Source organism: Eucyclogobius newberryi, unplaced genomic scaffold (genome assembly GCF_026437365.1).
Source record: "Eucyclogobius newberryi isolate DKJ021-1_F unplaced genomic scaffold, fEucNew1.0.hap1 SCAF_22, whole genome shotgun sequence".
NCBI lineage: Eukaryota > Metazoa > Chordata > Actinopteri > Gobiiformes > Gobiidae > Eucyclogobius > Eucyclogobius newberryi.
In genome coordinates, this window is record NW_027315857.1 from 17,219,616 (window position 1) to 17,236,959 (window position 17,344).

At 38.4% G+C, this 17,344-nt stretch overlaps 1 protein-coding gene across 4 annotated transcripts in view; it reads left to right on the top strand.

The window, feature by feature from the left end:
• nrxn2b (neurexin 2b) overlaps window positions 1–17,344 on the top strand; it is a 1,099,331-nt gene that overhangs the window by 588,858 nt on the left and 493,129 nt on the right. For all 4 annotated transcript variants that reach the window (XM_072459234.1, XM_072459237.1, XM_072459236.1 and 1 more), the window contains 3 exons: window positions 1,951–2,070; window positions 5,334–5,715; window positions 11,685–11,875. In XM_072459234.1, coding sequence (XP_072315335.1) covers window positions 1,951–2,070; window positions 5,334–5,715; window positions 11,685–11,875 — 693 coding nt within the window. The remainder of the gene's footprint in view (window positions 1–1,950; window positions 2,071–5,333; window positions 5,716–11,684; window positions 11,876–17,344) is intronic.

Here is a 17,344-nt window from a genome sequence, read left to right on the forward strand (position 1 = left end):
TTCGAGATATATAGGATTTAGTAAGGTATTTTCTGCATTTTGTTTGTAACGTAATTGTTACCTAACTTCCCTCCCGTGGCCCAAAGTCTGTAGCTAATATTAACATAATTTAGGATAAAACAATGGCATATGCAACTATTATTATTGGTATTGTTTATTTAAATTGTGCACATTTTTGCATGTACTTTACGTTCACAAAAATTGTCTATCAAAAGAGTAGAGAGAAGAAAATAATGTTATAGATATCTGCCCCTTTCTTAAAACATAATACAACAAAAAAGGATGGTGGAAAAGATGGTTCAAAACACATTTAGTTGAAAAAAAATAATATATATATATATATATATATATATATATATATATATATATATATATATATATATATATATATATTTAAATTTAAACCTTCATTTAAACAGGGGAGTCAAAACCAAGATGCAGAAACAAGATGCAGAACAAACAACATTAACATTCAAAAATCATATATTTAATGCTGTCCAATGCTTCCAACTTGGTTTTAAAATCATTTACGGACAGGAACTCGTCTTTTTTTCATCACGTTCCAAGCAAAAGGACTTGAATGGTCAAAGGCTTTCAAACGAACAGAGAGCAGCAGCTGATAAGGAATACAAGTCAAAACTTCTTTGCGTGATCAAAGCACAAAATGTACGGCAGTAATCCAAGCATTGCCTTGTAAGTAGATGTGTACCAATGTCCTGCCTCCTAGTGGCCAGAGAAGGCCATCCCACTTAAGAGTGCAAGTCACGGTGATCATGGCTCTACAGTAATGAACCTCAGAGAAGCACGAGAAACAGTGTTTCAGTGACATGAAGAGGAAGCATTCGTACAAAAAAGATCACCATCATCTAACGTTGCAGTACAGTCACGTTTTACCTTACTTTACCTTAGTATTTCTATTGTTGGTAACAAAAAGACACGGCCTAGATGTGAATATAGCTGCGTGTTATATAGTGAGATGTGATTAAATCTTCATTGGCCAGAGAAGTCAGTAAAATGATGAATACAAACAGAAATGGTTTGGAAATCACAACTTAGACAGCATTTTAGTCATCAGGCTACCCCAAATAAATTGTCTGTTTGCTGTAACCCAACCCAACATTTTTCAAGTGGGTCGGTCGGTTGGTAAAAAAATATCAAAATGTTGCAATTTTTTGACTCGGAGTGACCGCCAGGGGTCAGGCTTCAACAGTCAATGACGGACTAAATCTCCCGATTTTAAGATATTTCAATCGACCTTCTGTACGCCGTTATCCTTTATTTTGGTAGCTAAGGCGAGCGGGCGGAACATGCGAGGGACACGGGTGCCGCCATGTTTGTTGTGATGACGCTGCTGGGCGTGTTTCAACCCCAGAATGCATTGCGCCAGTCAAATTAAAATCCTGTCACACCATGATAGAGAAAGGCATGAGCGATGGCCAGTTCAGTGGCGCTGATAGGCAGATCAACTTGTACAAGGCAATGCAGGTTTCCTCCTTTATGGTCTGTGCCATACAGATGCATATGATGGACAGAAAATGAAGATGCACCTGCATTGCGCAGTGCATTATTAGTCCTTTGAGATGAAAGAAAGACCGATCGGTGAGTTGGCGAAATAATTGAAAAATATTTTTTGTGTCGACTAGTTTTATACCAGGTCAGTCGGGTTACAGCAAAGAAATTTGGCTCAGCCTCATTGAACTTGTTTTTCCCCTCAAAATAAAAAAAAATAAAAAACTATGACAAAATATGGTCAAAAGCAATCAACCCTGCTTTGTAACCTTCTGAGTTTTAGTTCAGCAAATGAAATATATTGTATAAAACGGTGCAAACATGCAATTTCCCTTTTCCAAATCTGTCACCTTCTGTTATTTCAATGTATTTTATAAACGATTGTTGCGCCCACCTCTATTTCCTTTCTAATTTAGTTTTTTGTCCTTTTCTGAACTTCAGGTAAAGGACCAGAGACTCTGTTCGCTGGACAGAAACTCAACGACAATGAGTGGCACACGGTCAAAGTGGTGCGGAGAGGCAAGAACCTGCAGCTGTCTGTGGATAATGTCACTGTAGAAGGTGAGGAAACGTGAGGTAACAGGCAGGGGCGGGACAAGCTTTGTGGGGGCGTGGCCGGGAAGATGTTTGGGGGACTTATGACAGTGAAGAGGTTCTTTATCCTAAGGCGTTCAAACAGTTCAACGCCATGAGTCGTCAAAAACTGTGCTCTAGTTCATAGTAGTTGTATAGTTAATTGTAATTAATATAATTTCCCATTACCCTGAACTAATTGATTAATTCATACATAAATCAATTATTGATGTTAATACTTACTGACAAGCTAGAAAGAAGAAAAAAAAAAACAGTCAGTGTTAACTTAATGTATTCCGCAATGTTGTTATTTGTGTGTTTAAAAGACAAAAAAAAAAAAAAGAACACACACAACAGGCTAATGCAGTAATGGCAAGGATAAAACACATCAACAAAATGAAAGTAAAATAAGTAAACGGTTACAAATGCTGCTGATGATGTTATTAGTAAGAGAAAAAATATTAAAAATAAAATGAGCAAAAAAGGATAAATAAAAATGTTTTCCATTTGGTGTTTTGGTTCTCAAGACGATGATTCACCCTTGAAAATGAGCTCTCTTTTTTAGCTTGTCAATCGGTTCTCACCTGGTTAAATGAAGATTATTAAATAAATAAATACATAATTCAATGAATACATCCAATCAGAAATAAACATTGGAAAACCTGTGCAAAAAGAGTGCAGCCAAAGATTAAAAAACAACCGGATAAACAAACAAACAAACAAACACAAAACACAGTGAAATAAGTAAGTTAAAAAAGTAGATAAAAGTTCAAAATACATTGTTCAAGCTATATCTCTTTAATTATTAAGTAACTAAGTGAATAAAAAAAAAGAAGAAAAAAGTTAAAAAACTAAACATAGCAGAGACATGCACTATTTTATGTACATACAATCTAGACTTGGGCCCCCTATGGTTTTTGGGGCTTTTACACAATCCCACTCATCACAGAAACGCCTCTGCCTACACTTATGTTTTTGCTGCTAAAAAGTTGCTGGAACACATCCGCCTATACAGAGTCAACAGTTTTGGTGGCGCTGCTCATTTCAAAGTGCAAGGTGACTAATTAGGATGGCATCGGCAGCGGCATATGGACGGCTCATTTCTGGCTGCCCGGATGCGTTTAAGAGAGGAGACGCCAAGAGTACATTTGTGTCAAAGTTCAATTCAAACATATTACTCACTGCTGACTAAAACGCCGCGCTCAGACGTTTGTGACGATCTCGCAGACACGCTGCAAGTTCTATGTATGAAAAAGGTGTAAATTAGATGCTAAATCGGAAGAAATGGATATGCACAAAGCTCTGCAATAGCTTCTTTCTGTCTCGACATGCTCAGAACTCCAAATAACAGCTGGAATTGTTCATCGAAAGGCAAGCAGCCAAAAAAAGTGTCCAAAATAATTGTTTCGCAAGGCCAGTTTATTTGTACAGCATAATTCGTACACAAATTATTCAAAGTGCTTTACAGAACAGGAAAATATGCTTTGAAATCACGATACAAACAAATTGAAAGAATAATATTTATTGATGTTATTTATATACAGCTGGAGTAAATGAGCCAATTCCGCTCATAGATGACAGAAATCAGAATCAAAAAAAGGTTTGGAGATGTGAGGCAAATTAAAACTATAAATTCTGACTGAATATTCATATAAATTGTAGAGTATGAACATAATAACACTGAATCAGACCACATTAACTACAAATGTATAAAAATTGCTGTTCTAATGCGTCCAAGTGGATATTAGCCATGTATTAAACTAAGGGTTTGTGAGAGCTAGGAAGTAGCCAAATAGTTTAGATAGATTTGGATGGATTTTAGCAAGATTTGAGAGTTTTGTGGTTGAAAAATCCGGTAATGGAACTTTAAGGAGTCTTTATGAGGATTTTTAAGCTTAAACAATTCCTCAACAATCAAAACATTTTCAGATTAATTTACATGAGACACGCCTATGCATGCCTTGTTATTAGATATTCTTTCACAGTAATTATTTCCAAGACAAATCAGGGCAAACTGCACAACACAATACACCTTTAATACCATGGCAACAACTCAATAATATAGCCTCAATGCGCTCTCTGTAGGCACAAACACACAACCGCTGTGCATGTGTCTTCTGAAGCAGGTGAGGCACAGGTCAGGCGCAGAGGCGTGGGCGGGGGCGGGGTCAACAGGGGGGGAGGGGCACAGAGAGGCCCGGAGCTCGTAGCCTCGAGCGGATGGATGACGGGGCGGAGAGGTGAGGCGAGAGGTGACGGCGAGATGAGAGCCAAAGAGAGATACAGCAAGATAAAAGGATAGTGGAGCTGAAGCAAGGTATCCAAAGATATTATTAAGCTAATCGATTATTAAGCTAATCGTCAACTAATTTAGTGATCGAATAATAATTATCTGGACTCTAGTTTGTGTCGTCACCGAATTTTCAGTCAGTAATAATGTTAAACCAATGAAGATTTTAAAATGCTAAATACTAAACTTCATTTTCCAGTACTGGTCCAACAGTTTATCTTTTTTTTCCATTTTGTCTTTGCATTGCATTGGCTAATGGTGGATTTCCATGGTAACAGTTTTATTTTTAACTCTTAACTCTTGGCCTATAGAATGTTGTGATGTCATCTGAAACGAAAGGGTATAATGACTGATAAAGCGCGAGGCATACAATCAAAATAGAAATAATATTGTGAATGTTGTTTTGAATATGTGCAACATTTGAATATTGTATGTATAATGTATTTATTTATAAAAAAAAAAAATCAAAAAAGCTAAATGAGATGACTAAAAGTGAACATAAAATAAAATAGTGTTGATATCTCCCAAATAAGAATGTAAAGTTAAAAAAACAAACAAACAAACAAACAAACATAAAAGTGCAGAAATAATCTTCAAATTCACATTTGTCTGATAGTTCAACGTTAACAAATCCATTTTAAAAGCCATCATTTAACTTAAAAACAAAATATTGACGTAATATCTTATTGAGTTTCAAATGTTCTTTGCAAAAAAGCCAAATGTGTGGATGGAAAGGTAGGTGAAAATAAAATCTGACTCCACTTTAAACAATTTCAGGATAAAAAAAAGGTGAAATTGCAGATGAAACGGCACGGTTCTGGTGAAAGCCTGACATTTTCCCTCAAATCTAATATTTTTTTATGAACTGTAATCCCATGAGAGTCCCTGCTATATATTGCCTCCTGGATATAGCACATTTTATCAGTCTTTAATTTTATTTTCCTTCCTATTTTGCCGGCAGGTCTGATGACTGGTGCCCATACGCGGTTAGAATTCCACAACATCGAGACCGGGATCATGACGGAACGCCGCTTTATATCCGTGGTTCCCTCCAACTTCATCGGCCACCTCCAGGGCCTGTCTTTTAACGGCGTTCCCTACCTGGACCAGTGCAAAAACGGCGACATCTCCTACTGCGAGCTCAACGCCCGCTTCGGCATGCGCCACATCATCGCCGATCCGGTGACGTTTCGAACCAAAGGGAGTTACCTAGCGCTGGCCACGTTACAAGCCTACGCCTCCATGCACCTCTTCTTCCAGTTCAAAACCACCACGCCCGACGGACTCATGCTCTTCAACTCGGGAGACGGGAGCGACTTCATTGTAGTGGAACTTGTCAAAGGGTGAGTTATAGTATATGCGTTATCATAAAAATGCACCAACAATCGTCTTTTTTAGTGTAGTGGGGGCGATTGCATTCTCATCTAGCATGAAAATGAATGTTTTAATGTGTTTAAATACATAAAGATGCTTCAAACTGTGCCCCGAGTGAACGATAAGGAGGTTAAATGACTCTGAGCTAGCTTATTGTTAGCATCACTACTTCCTGTCTAATCTCAATGGGGTTTTTGCAACGACAGCGAGTTTTGGGTGGAAATGTGTGTTGTTAAATGCTTTACAAATGAAGTGGAAACTTCTGTGTTAAAAAAAATAGGTCTTTTACGTTTCAATAAAATTGTCATTAGCTTTGAGTCACAGTGAGCTAGCCAACGTGCCACAGTCAAGCCCCAGTTTTCAAAGATGGCTGCCAGTTTGAGCTCATTGGCGCATATTGACAGTTTTTAGCTTTTAGCTAAGTGAGGGTTGGCTAGAGCGAGAGTAAATAAACTGTCTTTAAGCCAATGGAAAGCTTTTTAAAATCTGAAAATAGGCCAAAAATCGCCACAAAAGCCAATCTTTGTGAAAGCTGTAGGTACCTTGTCAGTTCCTGTCAGTCCCTGATAGTCCCTGTCAGTCCCTGTTAGTCCCTGTCAGTCAAACATACGCGATTTGTTTCTACATTGTGCTCCGTGGAGAAAAAAAGGCTGCAGAGGATGTTTTCCCGGCAGTAACAATGGACTGGTGTAAGCTTACGATCCTACCAAATATTAAATACTATTACTTTAACAAGTACTCCCCAACTGCATATTGTCAAAGAGCCTTTTTGCCTGTTAGCCTTCAAGTTTACACTTAATTTGATTCAAGGACTTGACAGCTAAAAATAATTTTATTGAAACACAAACATGTAATTAAATACTGTGATAATGGTTGCTATCGTTAAGGTATCTTATTCAAATATTAAAATCCCAGCAATAAATGACAATTAAAATACCAAGGAAACACTGATAAGTTTGTAAGAGATGTGACTTTAAAACATATAATTCAAATGTATAAAAGACCAAGCAGTGCAACTGACATTTTACATTGATTATTACTATTAAAAGTAGATTTTGAATCAGAGCTATAAAATGGCCAAGTTTATTAAAAATACAATTTTGATTTAACTTTGATCAAAGCTCTTAGCCCATGTGTGCCACAGTGGGGGAAATGACATGTCCAAAAAATGAATGAAAGAACTGAATTTCTAAAACTATATCATTGTAAATGTACTTTACTAAATGAACTGTAAAACATACAGTTGATGAGACTATATTAAGAATCAAATAATCAAATAAATGATGGGCTTTATAATGAATCAATTACAATGAATTTGACTTGAATCAAGTGGTAAACAGTTATTTGTCAGAGATAAGAAACTTGTTTTGATATTTGTCTCCTGATAATAAATGTTAAATAAAAGAATAGCCTGTGTGACAACTGCACTGTGAGAGTTTATCCTGGAGGAACCGGAATCTTCTGCGTTCTTTGGACCCAGCGCTGATCTCACACATGTGCTGAACACTGCAGTCAGCCAGGATTCAGTCAATGTTTCAGCATACGCGCACCTCCTTCTCTCTCTAATCGGCTTATTTTTCTTCCAACGCATCATACATGCAGCAGTGAAAGGGACAACAATGTGCACGGATTAAAAATAAAAGAGTCACAAGCCCGGTTTTAAAATGTAAGAAGAAGAAAGTACAGATATTTGGGTTGAAAAGTAAGGCGTAACACTTAAAAAATCGCCAGAAATTGTAATAATCAAGTAAAGTACAGATACCTGAAAAATTGAACAATAACAAACTATGAATTATTTGTTACTTCCCACCATTGATGGATGGGAAAACACAAAAACCTTTGAAAAGAACCAACCAGGGCGACCTAAGAGGGGTTCGCCAAAGCAGTAAAGAAAACAAGAAACAAAACAGTGGCAGGCAGATCCTAAAATATAGAAGCAAAGACACTTTGACAAAGTTAAAGTAAAATAAACACACTAAAACGATACAATACACAGTAAATCATACTTAAAACCAGGGGAATATCTGCCACTAGCAATCATCAAAGCTCTAAAACAATTTAAAAAATGGTTAAAAATGGGTCTGGACTGTGTAGAGCATTTAAGATCGATGTCTGGCTCAGATATAAAACTAAAATATGATGCAAATGTGTTTAAACCAGAAGTTTTCACATTTGAAGATTATTCTTTGGACAATCCCAGTTTCTCCAAATAACACGTGTTCCACTTCACTTTAGTTTCTATGTTCTATGCTGGAATTTTGAATGTATTTATTTACTTCTAAAAGCTCTATTGAGGATTCGCAACCGAGGCCGTTTATAGACACAAAATAGATTATTTGAACAAACTCACGATGAGGTTTTTGAAGCTATTAAACCACCACCAAGCTGTGAGAAAAATATGTTCGTAGTCTACTCGTGATTTGAAATGCTTCACCGTTAGTACCGTTTCTTTAATATTTCACACTCATTGAGATTTATTGCAATAAATCTGTGGTGTGAGTCATCCTGGAGACCATGAATCGTTCAAACTGTGTTTCTCTCTCCAAACAAACATGGATGACTCAGTGTTGGCGCTGCTTAAAGCTCCGTACTATGCACAAAGTTCTTCGAAGCTAAAACCGATAACGAAACACACTGACATTTTCCTCTGTTGTCGCACAGCGTGATTTATAACGCAAAACTAATAATTAGACGTGCAAAATGTGTGGAAAGGGGTGTCAGTGATCAAGAAACATGCCGAGTTTCTGAAGAATTAACAGAATTGCATTGTCCGAAAATATAGTCGTGATTAGTGTATGAAAGCAGCTTTTGTGGTTGTGTATCTCGGTTCTGGTTTGTGTCGTCCAGAATTCACAAAAGCCTGAGCGGCATCTGCGGTGCAAAGACAAGAGGCTGCGTGAATTAAAGGGGATCGAGGTAGAGTGGGAATAAAGAAATACTTGAATGGAAACGCAAAACAAAGAAAGAGTTTTTGTGAAAGCGTGTCTCCCTGTAGCACCGCGCACATGACATGATGAATTAATGTATATCAACACATATTTAGGTCAGATTTTGACGTTTCAAGAACCCATCATTGAAATTGAAAACTTAAAGATTTTTACATTTATCTGATGAATGTAAGTAACATCACATATTGACATTGTTGTTACACTGACAGTAACACATTGGGTTAACTTAATCAATCAATACAACTTGAGGGAATGAAGGACAAAGGGACAAAGACAAAGCTCTCGATTTACCGGTCACTCTACGTTCCTGCCCTCACTTATGGTCATGAGCTTTGGGAGAATGACCCAAAGGACAAGATTGAGGGAACAAGCGGTCGAAATGAGCTTCCTCCGCCGGGTGGCTGGGTGCTCCCTTAGAGATAGGGTGAGGAGCTCAGTCACACGGGGGGAGCTCAGAATAGAGCTGCTGCTCTTCCAATCGGGACGAGCAGGCTGAATTGGCTCGGGGATCTGTTCCGGATGCCTCCTGGGCGCCTCCCTGGAGCGGTGTTCTGGGCTAGTGGGACGATGCTGTGGGGGACTGTGTCTCTTGCCTGGCCTGGGAACGCATCGGGATCCCCCAGGAGAGTATTCCCAGTTTGAGAGGATGAAAAGGCCCCATTTTCCCAGTTTATTCCGTAGTCCCATGGGCATGTTTCTGTTTTTCAGTTGCAGATGCTGCTGTCGCCCTGCTTCTACCAGTAGGAATAAAGCATCAAAATCTGTGTAACTCAGCTGACTAGACACGTCACAGGAACAAACTCTGGTCTGAAAAAATAAACAAATTATCAGAATGTCCAAATTAGCCTCAAGATTTGGAACCAGTTGAGAAAGCACCATCGGGAGAGGCATTGACACCATGAGCATAGAACCAGCCACAGACCTTGACCTAGAAGAGAAAATAGTATTAGAAACTAGGGGAAAATGTAATAAAACAATAATACAAATTTAAAATAATAAACCTCACATACATACATACATGCATACATACATAGATTAAATACATATACTAAACTAAACTAAGCTAAAAAGCCTGCTCTTAAAAACATGAACATTCTCTGTGTCATTAAGACCTTTCAACGTGAGACACAAAAGGCCAAATCTCACTCAATAGTGTGACAAATAGAACTCTAAATGCTATAAATGTAACTTTAACTCCAGCACATTGTTGAGAGTTTTGTGAAATTTGGTAACAAAACTCAAGTATTGGAAATACATTGCAGCGTATTGCTCAATCACTCGACATGACAGAGCCGGAGCTGGAGGGCTTTTTGACTGCGACTTGTCATCAGTATGTTTTGATGCCAACTCGCACTCAGAGGTCTAAAGTGCTCCTCGATGATTAGCGTGCACAGTCTGTCGGAGAGCGGGTAAGAAGGAGGAGCGGGGTTTTGTGAAGAGAGGCTTAGAAAGTTCCGCGAAGGAGAGCCGAGTATTTATAGCAGGTAATTAGATGCATAAAGTACTTTGTTTTGTTTGTAGACTTTCTTGTCTTTGAAGGGAAACTTGTCCTCTGCATTTGACCCATCCATCTTTCAGAGTAGGCCACATGTCAGGAGCAGTGGGTGGATATGAAGCTTATGTAATTCCATCTATTCATTTGAAATAGAGTAATGGATACTATGGATCATTTGAGTCCATAATTATAAGTGTGCACATTCCTTGAGAGGAGAGAATTAATCAGAGGTGATAACTAGCTTTCATTGCTTCAGTTTCTTCCAGCCTTGTAATGTTAGTTTTGAAAGTGCTTTTTTTATGTTGTGTTTATACAGGGATGAAAGAATAATCAAAGCATCCTATTAATATTGTGGTTTGTCACAATACTTCAATTCAACACGCAGTGGTACTATTCAACAGAAATCTACTGTTTTACTGAAATAAATAAACATGTCACACATAAAACTGGACTAAAGCAAACACAGTGTTGCTCAATAACCATTTTAATCAGAGCAGTTCCCATAATAGCAGATCGAGAACCAGACCTGGTCCTGAACCGAGACTAAACCTAGCGTTGGTCTATATTTGGATCACATCAGGCCCAAACCACATCTTGATCAGGACTAGGCCACAGGATCTGCCCATGGCCCATTTTACCATGATGGGCCAGACCATTTATCATGTGGCGTCTCCCCTGCCAGACACGATGGGCCAGAGATGACGTGCTTGCCAGCTTCATTGGAATGTCATTTTGTTATGACGGGCTGGACCATATCGCTTGGTGGGATGCCAATTGAATAGCCCTGATATAGACCATGATCCTTTGCTTCATTTCAGTGCCGACAACCTCATGAATAACTGTTATTAAGCCGGTTTGTATCTAAATTTGTTTGAACATGACAGTAATGATTTGTACTAAAGGCTTGTCTAGCCACTTTAAAAGTATAATTTCGGCAATATTTTCTTAATATGGCACCGTAAAATGAATATCTGATAATAGTGTGCCAAGAAATTTGGATATTGTTACATACCCATCATACTAAATCAGGCATGTCCAAACTAGGGCCCGGGGGCCAAATGCGGCCCTCAAACCAATTTTTGTTGGCCCTCCAGCTTCCTGCTATGTCGGCCCAAACAACAAAAAGTAGTAATTTTTACTGTGAAATTGGGAAAATTCAGGCACATTGATGTTATACAAACCTAATATTAATGTTCTAAGTTTAATTAAAGGTGTGGAGGCTCATCGCAATGACGTCAAATGCAAAATGTCAAATGATTCACTTTGTCATTCAACATATTCAACATTGTCAAGCTGTTTGTGGCCCTCTGCCCCGTTTAAGTTTCAAAATGCGGCCCTTGGTGAAAAAAGACACCCGTGTACTAAATAAATGTGCATATTCTCTGACTGCCTATAAGCCCTAAATACTGAAATACATACCAAATAATCTGCTGGTTCTTACATTTTGATCACTAATACATTCCAAAAAGTCTAAATTCTCCCTCTTTCTCCTCAGTTACGTCCACTACGTCTTCGACCTCGGGAACGGCCCGTCTCTGATGAAGGGTAACTCGGACAAGCCTCTGAACGACAACCAGTGGCACAACGTGGTGGTGTCCCGGGACGCTAACAACGCGCACACGCTAAAGATCGACTCACGCACCGTCACGCAGCACTCCAACGGGGCAAGGAACTTGGACCTCAAAGGTAAGGCCCGACTTGGGATCCTCGTTGAGCCAAAGCAATCCTCGAGTGTCAGTGCGACTGTGAAAGGATCTTTGATATCTTAAGCACTATACATCACGGCTACTGCAACAGCCAATCAGGCCGAATGTCAGTGGCAGGAGGGGCGCTGGACACAGAGGGACAGGAAACAGACACAGGAAGAGGAGAAAAGGGTAATCATAACTTTACTTTATAATTACTCACCTCTTGTAAAACTATTGTTAAACTATTGTTAAGTTAAACTGTAGCATTCTCAGCCATTTTTCTGTAAATTAATTACATCAAGAACACAAAACTCCCTCAAACTATATTAATCTAGTTTGAAACCTTTTTTTTTTAACAAAAGGGACAAAAAAGATAAATGAAGTTCCTCATGTTTACGATTGGAGAAGTTGCAGGTCACAGTAAACAGAAGGCTGCATCCTCTTAGTCTATTGCCAGCTTTCTATGCAAAATATATTTCTTTGATAAGGTTTGATAAGCATCTAAAGGGCAATGCTCTGATCGTACTGAACACGCCTTTCTCTCTCAGAAAACAGTTGATGCAAGATACACTAACTTTATTAGCTCACAGATTTTGGCTCTGCAGTCTTTGCGCTCAGATTTTTCTCTCACATTTAACCTTATTGACTTTGCCGGCCTTAAGTCTATTCAGAACTGCCTTTGAAAGTTATTATCGAATATACATATATATATATAGGTGTATGCATGAGACTTAAGATTACATAAATATTAACCCATTTTACTTGGAATTAACTAGAAATCTATTTTAATGTTGTTGAAAACGACAAAGCCTATTTCTTTTAAAGGTGTATAATTATTCCTCACTGGATCCCCTAACGGGAACAAGCGGAGAAGGTGAATGAATAAATAACTATTCCTTTGCCATTCTAATCTTGTGCCTAAAAAATGCCATTAGGAGTGTAAGGTCGGCGGAGAGCACGGTAACTCTGATCCATTCAAATAAGAAAAGCCTTTTAATGTACACTTTGAACAGTTTTTCTTGGAGGAAAGTGGTCCCTAAACATGCTGGAGGCTCTGTTATGTAAGAATAAAAGTTTTAGAATAGGCCAAGTCTTGGTGCATTAAGATTAATTTGCACAGATTACAATGTTTAGTTTTTTTTTACATAATAAATGATTATATATTCTTGGAATAACATGCATTTGCAAGACTTTTCTTAAAAAGTGTGATTTAATTATGATATCTAGATTCCTTTTTAGTATCTCAGCCCAACTCTTTCACAGAGCTGCAGATTTATTTTGATGAATAATTATATGTAAAAGGAAAACAAAAATGCTCCTGAGACAAGCTGTGTGAAAATAAAAGCACAGTAAATATCTGTTTGGTGAAGAACCCTAGCTTTACTGTGACATTTCCTGTATTTGTGTATAGGGCTGCTACGATTGAAACATTATTATAGTTGTATATATATTTTTTGAATAAAAAGAATAATTAACATTTTGTCCGTATAATCACTGTGTTACTAGCTCATTATGTTGGCATCCTTTTTTACCCGTACGTTTCAAAAATAACATTTCAAATACATTCATCCGTATAGCAAACCTTTTCCAGTTCCATTTTTTCACCATAAACTGTAGTTTACTTTACGTCTTTGTCGGTTTCACTGAAAGTTACCAAAATAAATCCATTAAGTGTGTGAAAAATTACCTTTACGGATTCCATTTCACAGTTTAAATAGAGGAGCTCATTAAGTTGAATATTACAATACAATAAACACACAAAAAAAAAAAAAAAAAAACGGCCAGTTTAATTGCAGAGGATACAGCGATAAGTTAACACATTTAAAAAAAAGAACAGTCCTCCTCTGCGTTACACCTCTATCCTCCCGACTCTTTACTTGTTTCTCAACCTGTCAAGAAAATAGTCACTTCAGATGCGCTTGACAACTCGCGACACTGTGATGACAATCTTCTGATAGCGGCACCTTTGACTTCCTGCTGCAGCAAATCAACTTGAAATAACAGCAGTGGTTAGGAGCTGCTTAAGTGTGAACAGGCGGATGGGTTTGGCAGCGCGCTTGGGTTTGATGGAATGCAGAGGTAATTGTAAGCGGCAAATGTTATTGTGGATGTTTGTTATGAGGCTCAGGAAAAGTGTAAAAGAGAGTCAAGCGTAAATGGGTTTCAGGATGATGAAGAATTAGGCCATAGCAATTTTGCGTTGGGGGAAAAAGTCATCAAAATGTTGAAGCTGAAGCCCATGAATAGTGTGGGGAATGGTTTGATATTGATTGAAATGTTTTATTAAAAATAACAGATTTAATTGAATTTAAAGTATTGTAACGATGAGGAAAACCAATTTTATTGTATTGCTTTTTTATGGCTTTGTTGCACTAAACATTTAATAAAAAGCTGTGTCCTTACTGTGAGTGGGCTTGCATCGCCACAAACCCGACTCGTATTGCTTGTTTCCATAGAAATGCGGTTCTTTTAGCTAAAATATTCTACATTATGGCATAAATCCGATCTATCTCTATGGAGAATGTTCAGAAGTATAAGTATTTCTATTTCCATGGAATTTTGTAGGTGACTTTCCACTGTCAAAAAGTTGCATACTGTGCCTTTAGTATTTTTTTTCTCATTTTTTTTTGTAGCTTCACTTCAATTCCATTAGAAATACATAGACAGTTCTGAACACGTTACTGCTTTAATAGTGTTATGTTTGTGTGGCTCAAATTGTGGGGAAACTCCAACTCCTGTGGGTGAAACATCAACCCGGAAAGTGCTCCTGTAAAAAAAATATGAATAAAAATGAACACTACTTATAAAAAGTAAATCGTACCTAGCCCAGGGTTTTTGTAACTACCGTGGTTTTCTCAGTCTAAAAAAGGACATCACGCTCCATACTGATGTTTGTGTGTCCAGTCAGGTTTAATTGTAGATTTTAAACTTTGACACCATGACACCATGACACCGTGAAAACTAAAACTAAAACAGAAAATGCATCAGCAATAACAAATTACAAAACAGTATAAGAAACAAACATAAGCATATTTACCGTGTTCGCCAACATGTGACCATTGGTAGTTAAGTGGTTTTCTGGCAGACGCTTGTCTTTTTCTTTCTCTAGCCAGTCTTTTCTTTTACCGTTCTGTTTCACGGCTTCTCTCCCTCTATCTCTCTCTCCCGGTCTCTATTTATACTTCTGGGGCTACGCCCGTGGTCACATGATGACTTACACCGGTAAATATCAAATTAAATAAATAAACAAATAAATAACAAACAACTACAATGATGCCTGAACCAACTTGGCGAGAAATAAAATAATAATGAAATAAAAACTCCCGTGAAAATAAGTGTTTGAAAATACTGACAAATAGTGTCAGCTACAGTTTTCTTGTGAAGTTGGACTGTTGGAGAAAAGCCACGCACATGTGAGATATTGGGTTTGGGCCAAAATAGAAACCGATTTTTATTGGTCACAAAACATAGACTTCTTCCAGTCATCATGGCCAGTCATTTGATTTAAAATTGGCAAAAGAATCTCTAATTGTGCTTTCATTTCTTTTCAGTCTGTACCTACATTTCAGGCTGTTGTCACTGTTCACAAATAAAGCTAAAATGTCCGTACCGTCACTCCACACCCAAAGATCAATAAAGTGACTCTAGAATACCTGTTTTTCTCTCCAAATTTGGACAAGCAATCTTGAAACGACTGCTCTTTCTTATTGAGGGCGACGATGTACTTTTGAAAGTGGCCCAAAGGGTATTGCGGCGTGTTATGTAAGCCACATCAGAAGTCTGGGCAAACCCGCGGGGCCGGACCAAACCGCCAGCCAAACAGATCAAACACAGCCTTAAGTGTTTTTTTGGGGAAGAACATGATTTATTGACGGACTTTTAATTTCTCCCTGCTTCTGTCCTTGAGAATATGCGGGCTGCAGTAAAAAATAAAATAAAGCCTATCTCTAAGTGGGGTGTAATGGGATGGCATGATGTCCTTGCACTGTCAGAACGGGTTGAGGCGCTGAATTAGCTCACTGGTAGAGACATTCCATCAGCGCCATGAAAGCAAGTTTGTACAGAGCAGAGTTACACATAAATGAAGCTAAATAGATATGTTTTAGACTACAACTGTTGGCGTTTTGGCCAGAGCAAGTACATTATACAGACCATTCTCAGTGACATCACATTCTTTTTGTACTGGGTGGTAAAAAGCTATCAATTAAACAGCTATTTCTCTCGTTTAAGACACATTTTTAGCCCAATTTTCTTCTGCTTTTCGTTCGTGCCACACAACATGCAGTGCGTCGGTCATCGAGTGCTCCGAGGACCACCAATCTGACCAGGCAGTTTGGATTGAATGACAGAATAGGCAATTTGTGCAGCAGCTGCACTGTTGGGGGGGCTACAGTAGGCCTACTCTGTTTTTAGTTCTTAATCAATTCAAAAAGATCTAGGTCTTGAGTGTGGCCCATCTCCGTCTCCAGATTTGCGAGGCGCATGTGCAGCTCCACAGTTTAAACAGACGCAGGCAGCTCAGGGGCACAGCTGGGAACAGTTTTGATCTGCATACGTATTCTACGAACCACAAGGAGCAAAACGGTTTTGGATGATGAAAATTGGCCTCATGTTCAATTAGAAACCGTGAAAAACTGGTAGAATGAAACAAGATGTGCGATGCATCGGCTGGCACGGCAAACTGCGTAGCCCAGAGTGCAGTGTGCGCCAAGCCAGAGGAGTTCAACTTCTTACAAATGTCTAAATTATGTTTTTATAAATGCAACAGAAAGTGTGATAGTTTTCAGGCTGTAGTGTCTCAATATCTTCTACAAAAGAGCAGGAGAAGGCCTTTGGGTGACACTGGAGCAGGGGCGGAGCAGGGGCATTTAGGGACTGTGGGGGGGCCCTCATAATAAACTGAGCAGGGAGTTGCTAATAATATTGCATCTAAATGCCGGTGTAATCCCTCATTCGTCCAGGCGTGTTCCATAGTAGAAAAAGCTTCAGTTGTAGTCATCTGGACTCAGTTAGAAAAAATATATTATATATATATATATATATATAATAATAATATATTTTTTCTAACTGAGTTCAGATGACTACAACTGAAGCTTTTTCTACTATTGCATATAAATGCACTAAAATACAGAGTTGAGAGCCCCCAGATCCCACTTAGATTGTTATTTATGCAATATTTACAAAATGAAACTGATGAAAATAAATAACTTCAGAAATAGTCACCTTATGGTTGTATGACAGACATCAAACCCCTACATACTTTTTACACATTTTAAGTGGGTTGGGGGCATGGGTGCACCTCTGAGCATTTTGCTTAGGGCCCCCAAATGGCTGGCAGTGGCCCTGTAGCCTAGTCACTCCCTGTCAGCTCCAGCTGCTTCAGTCTCGTAGTCTGGCGCTCGTACAGCTGCCTCTGAATTACAAAGAGCCCAGTAGCAGGCGTTTAAACGTGTAATAAAGACAATTT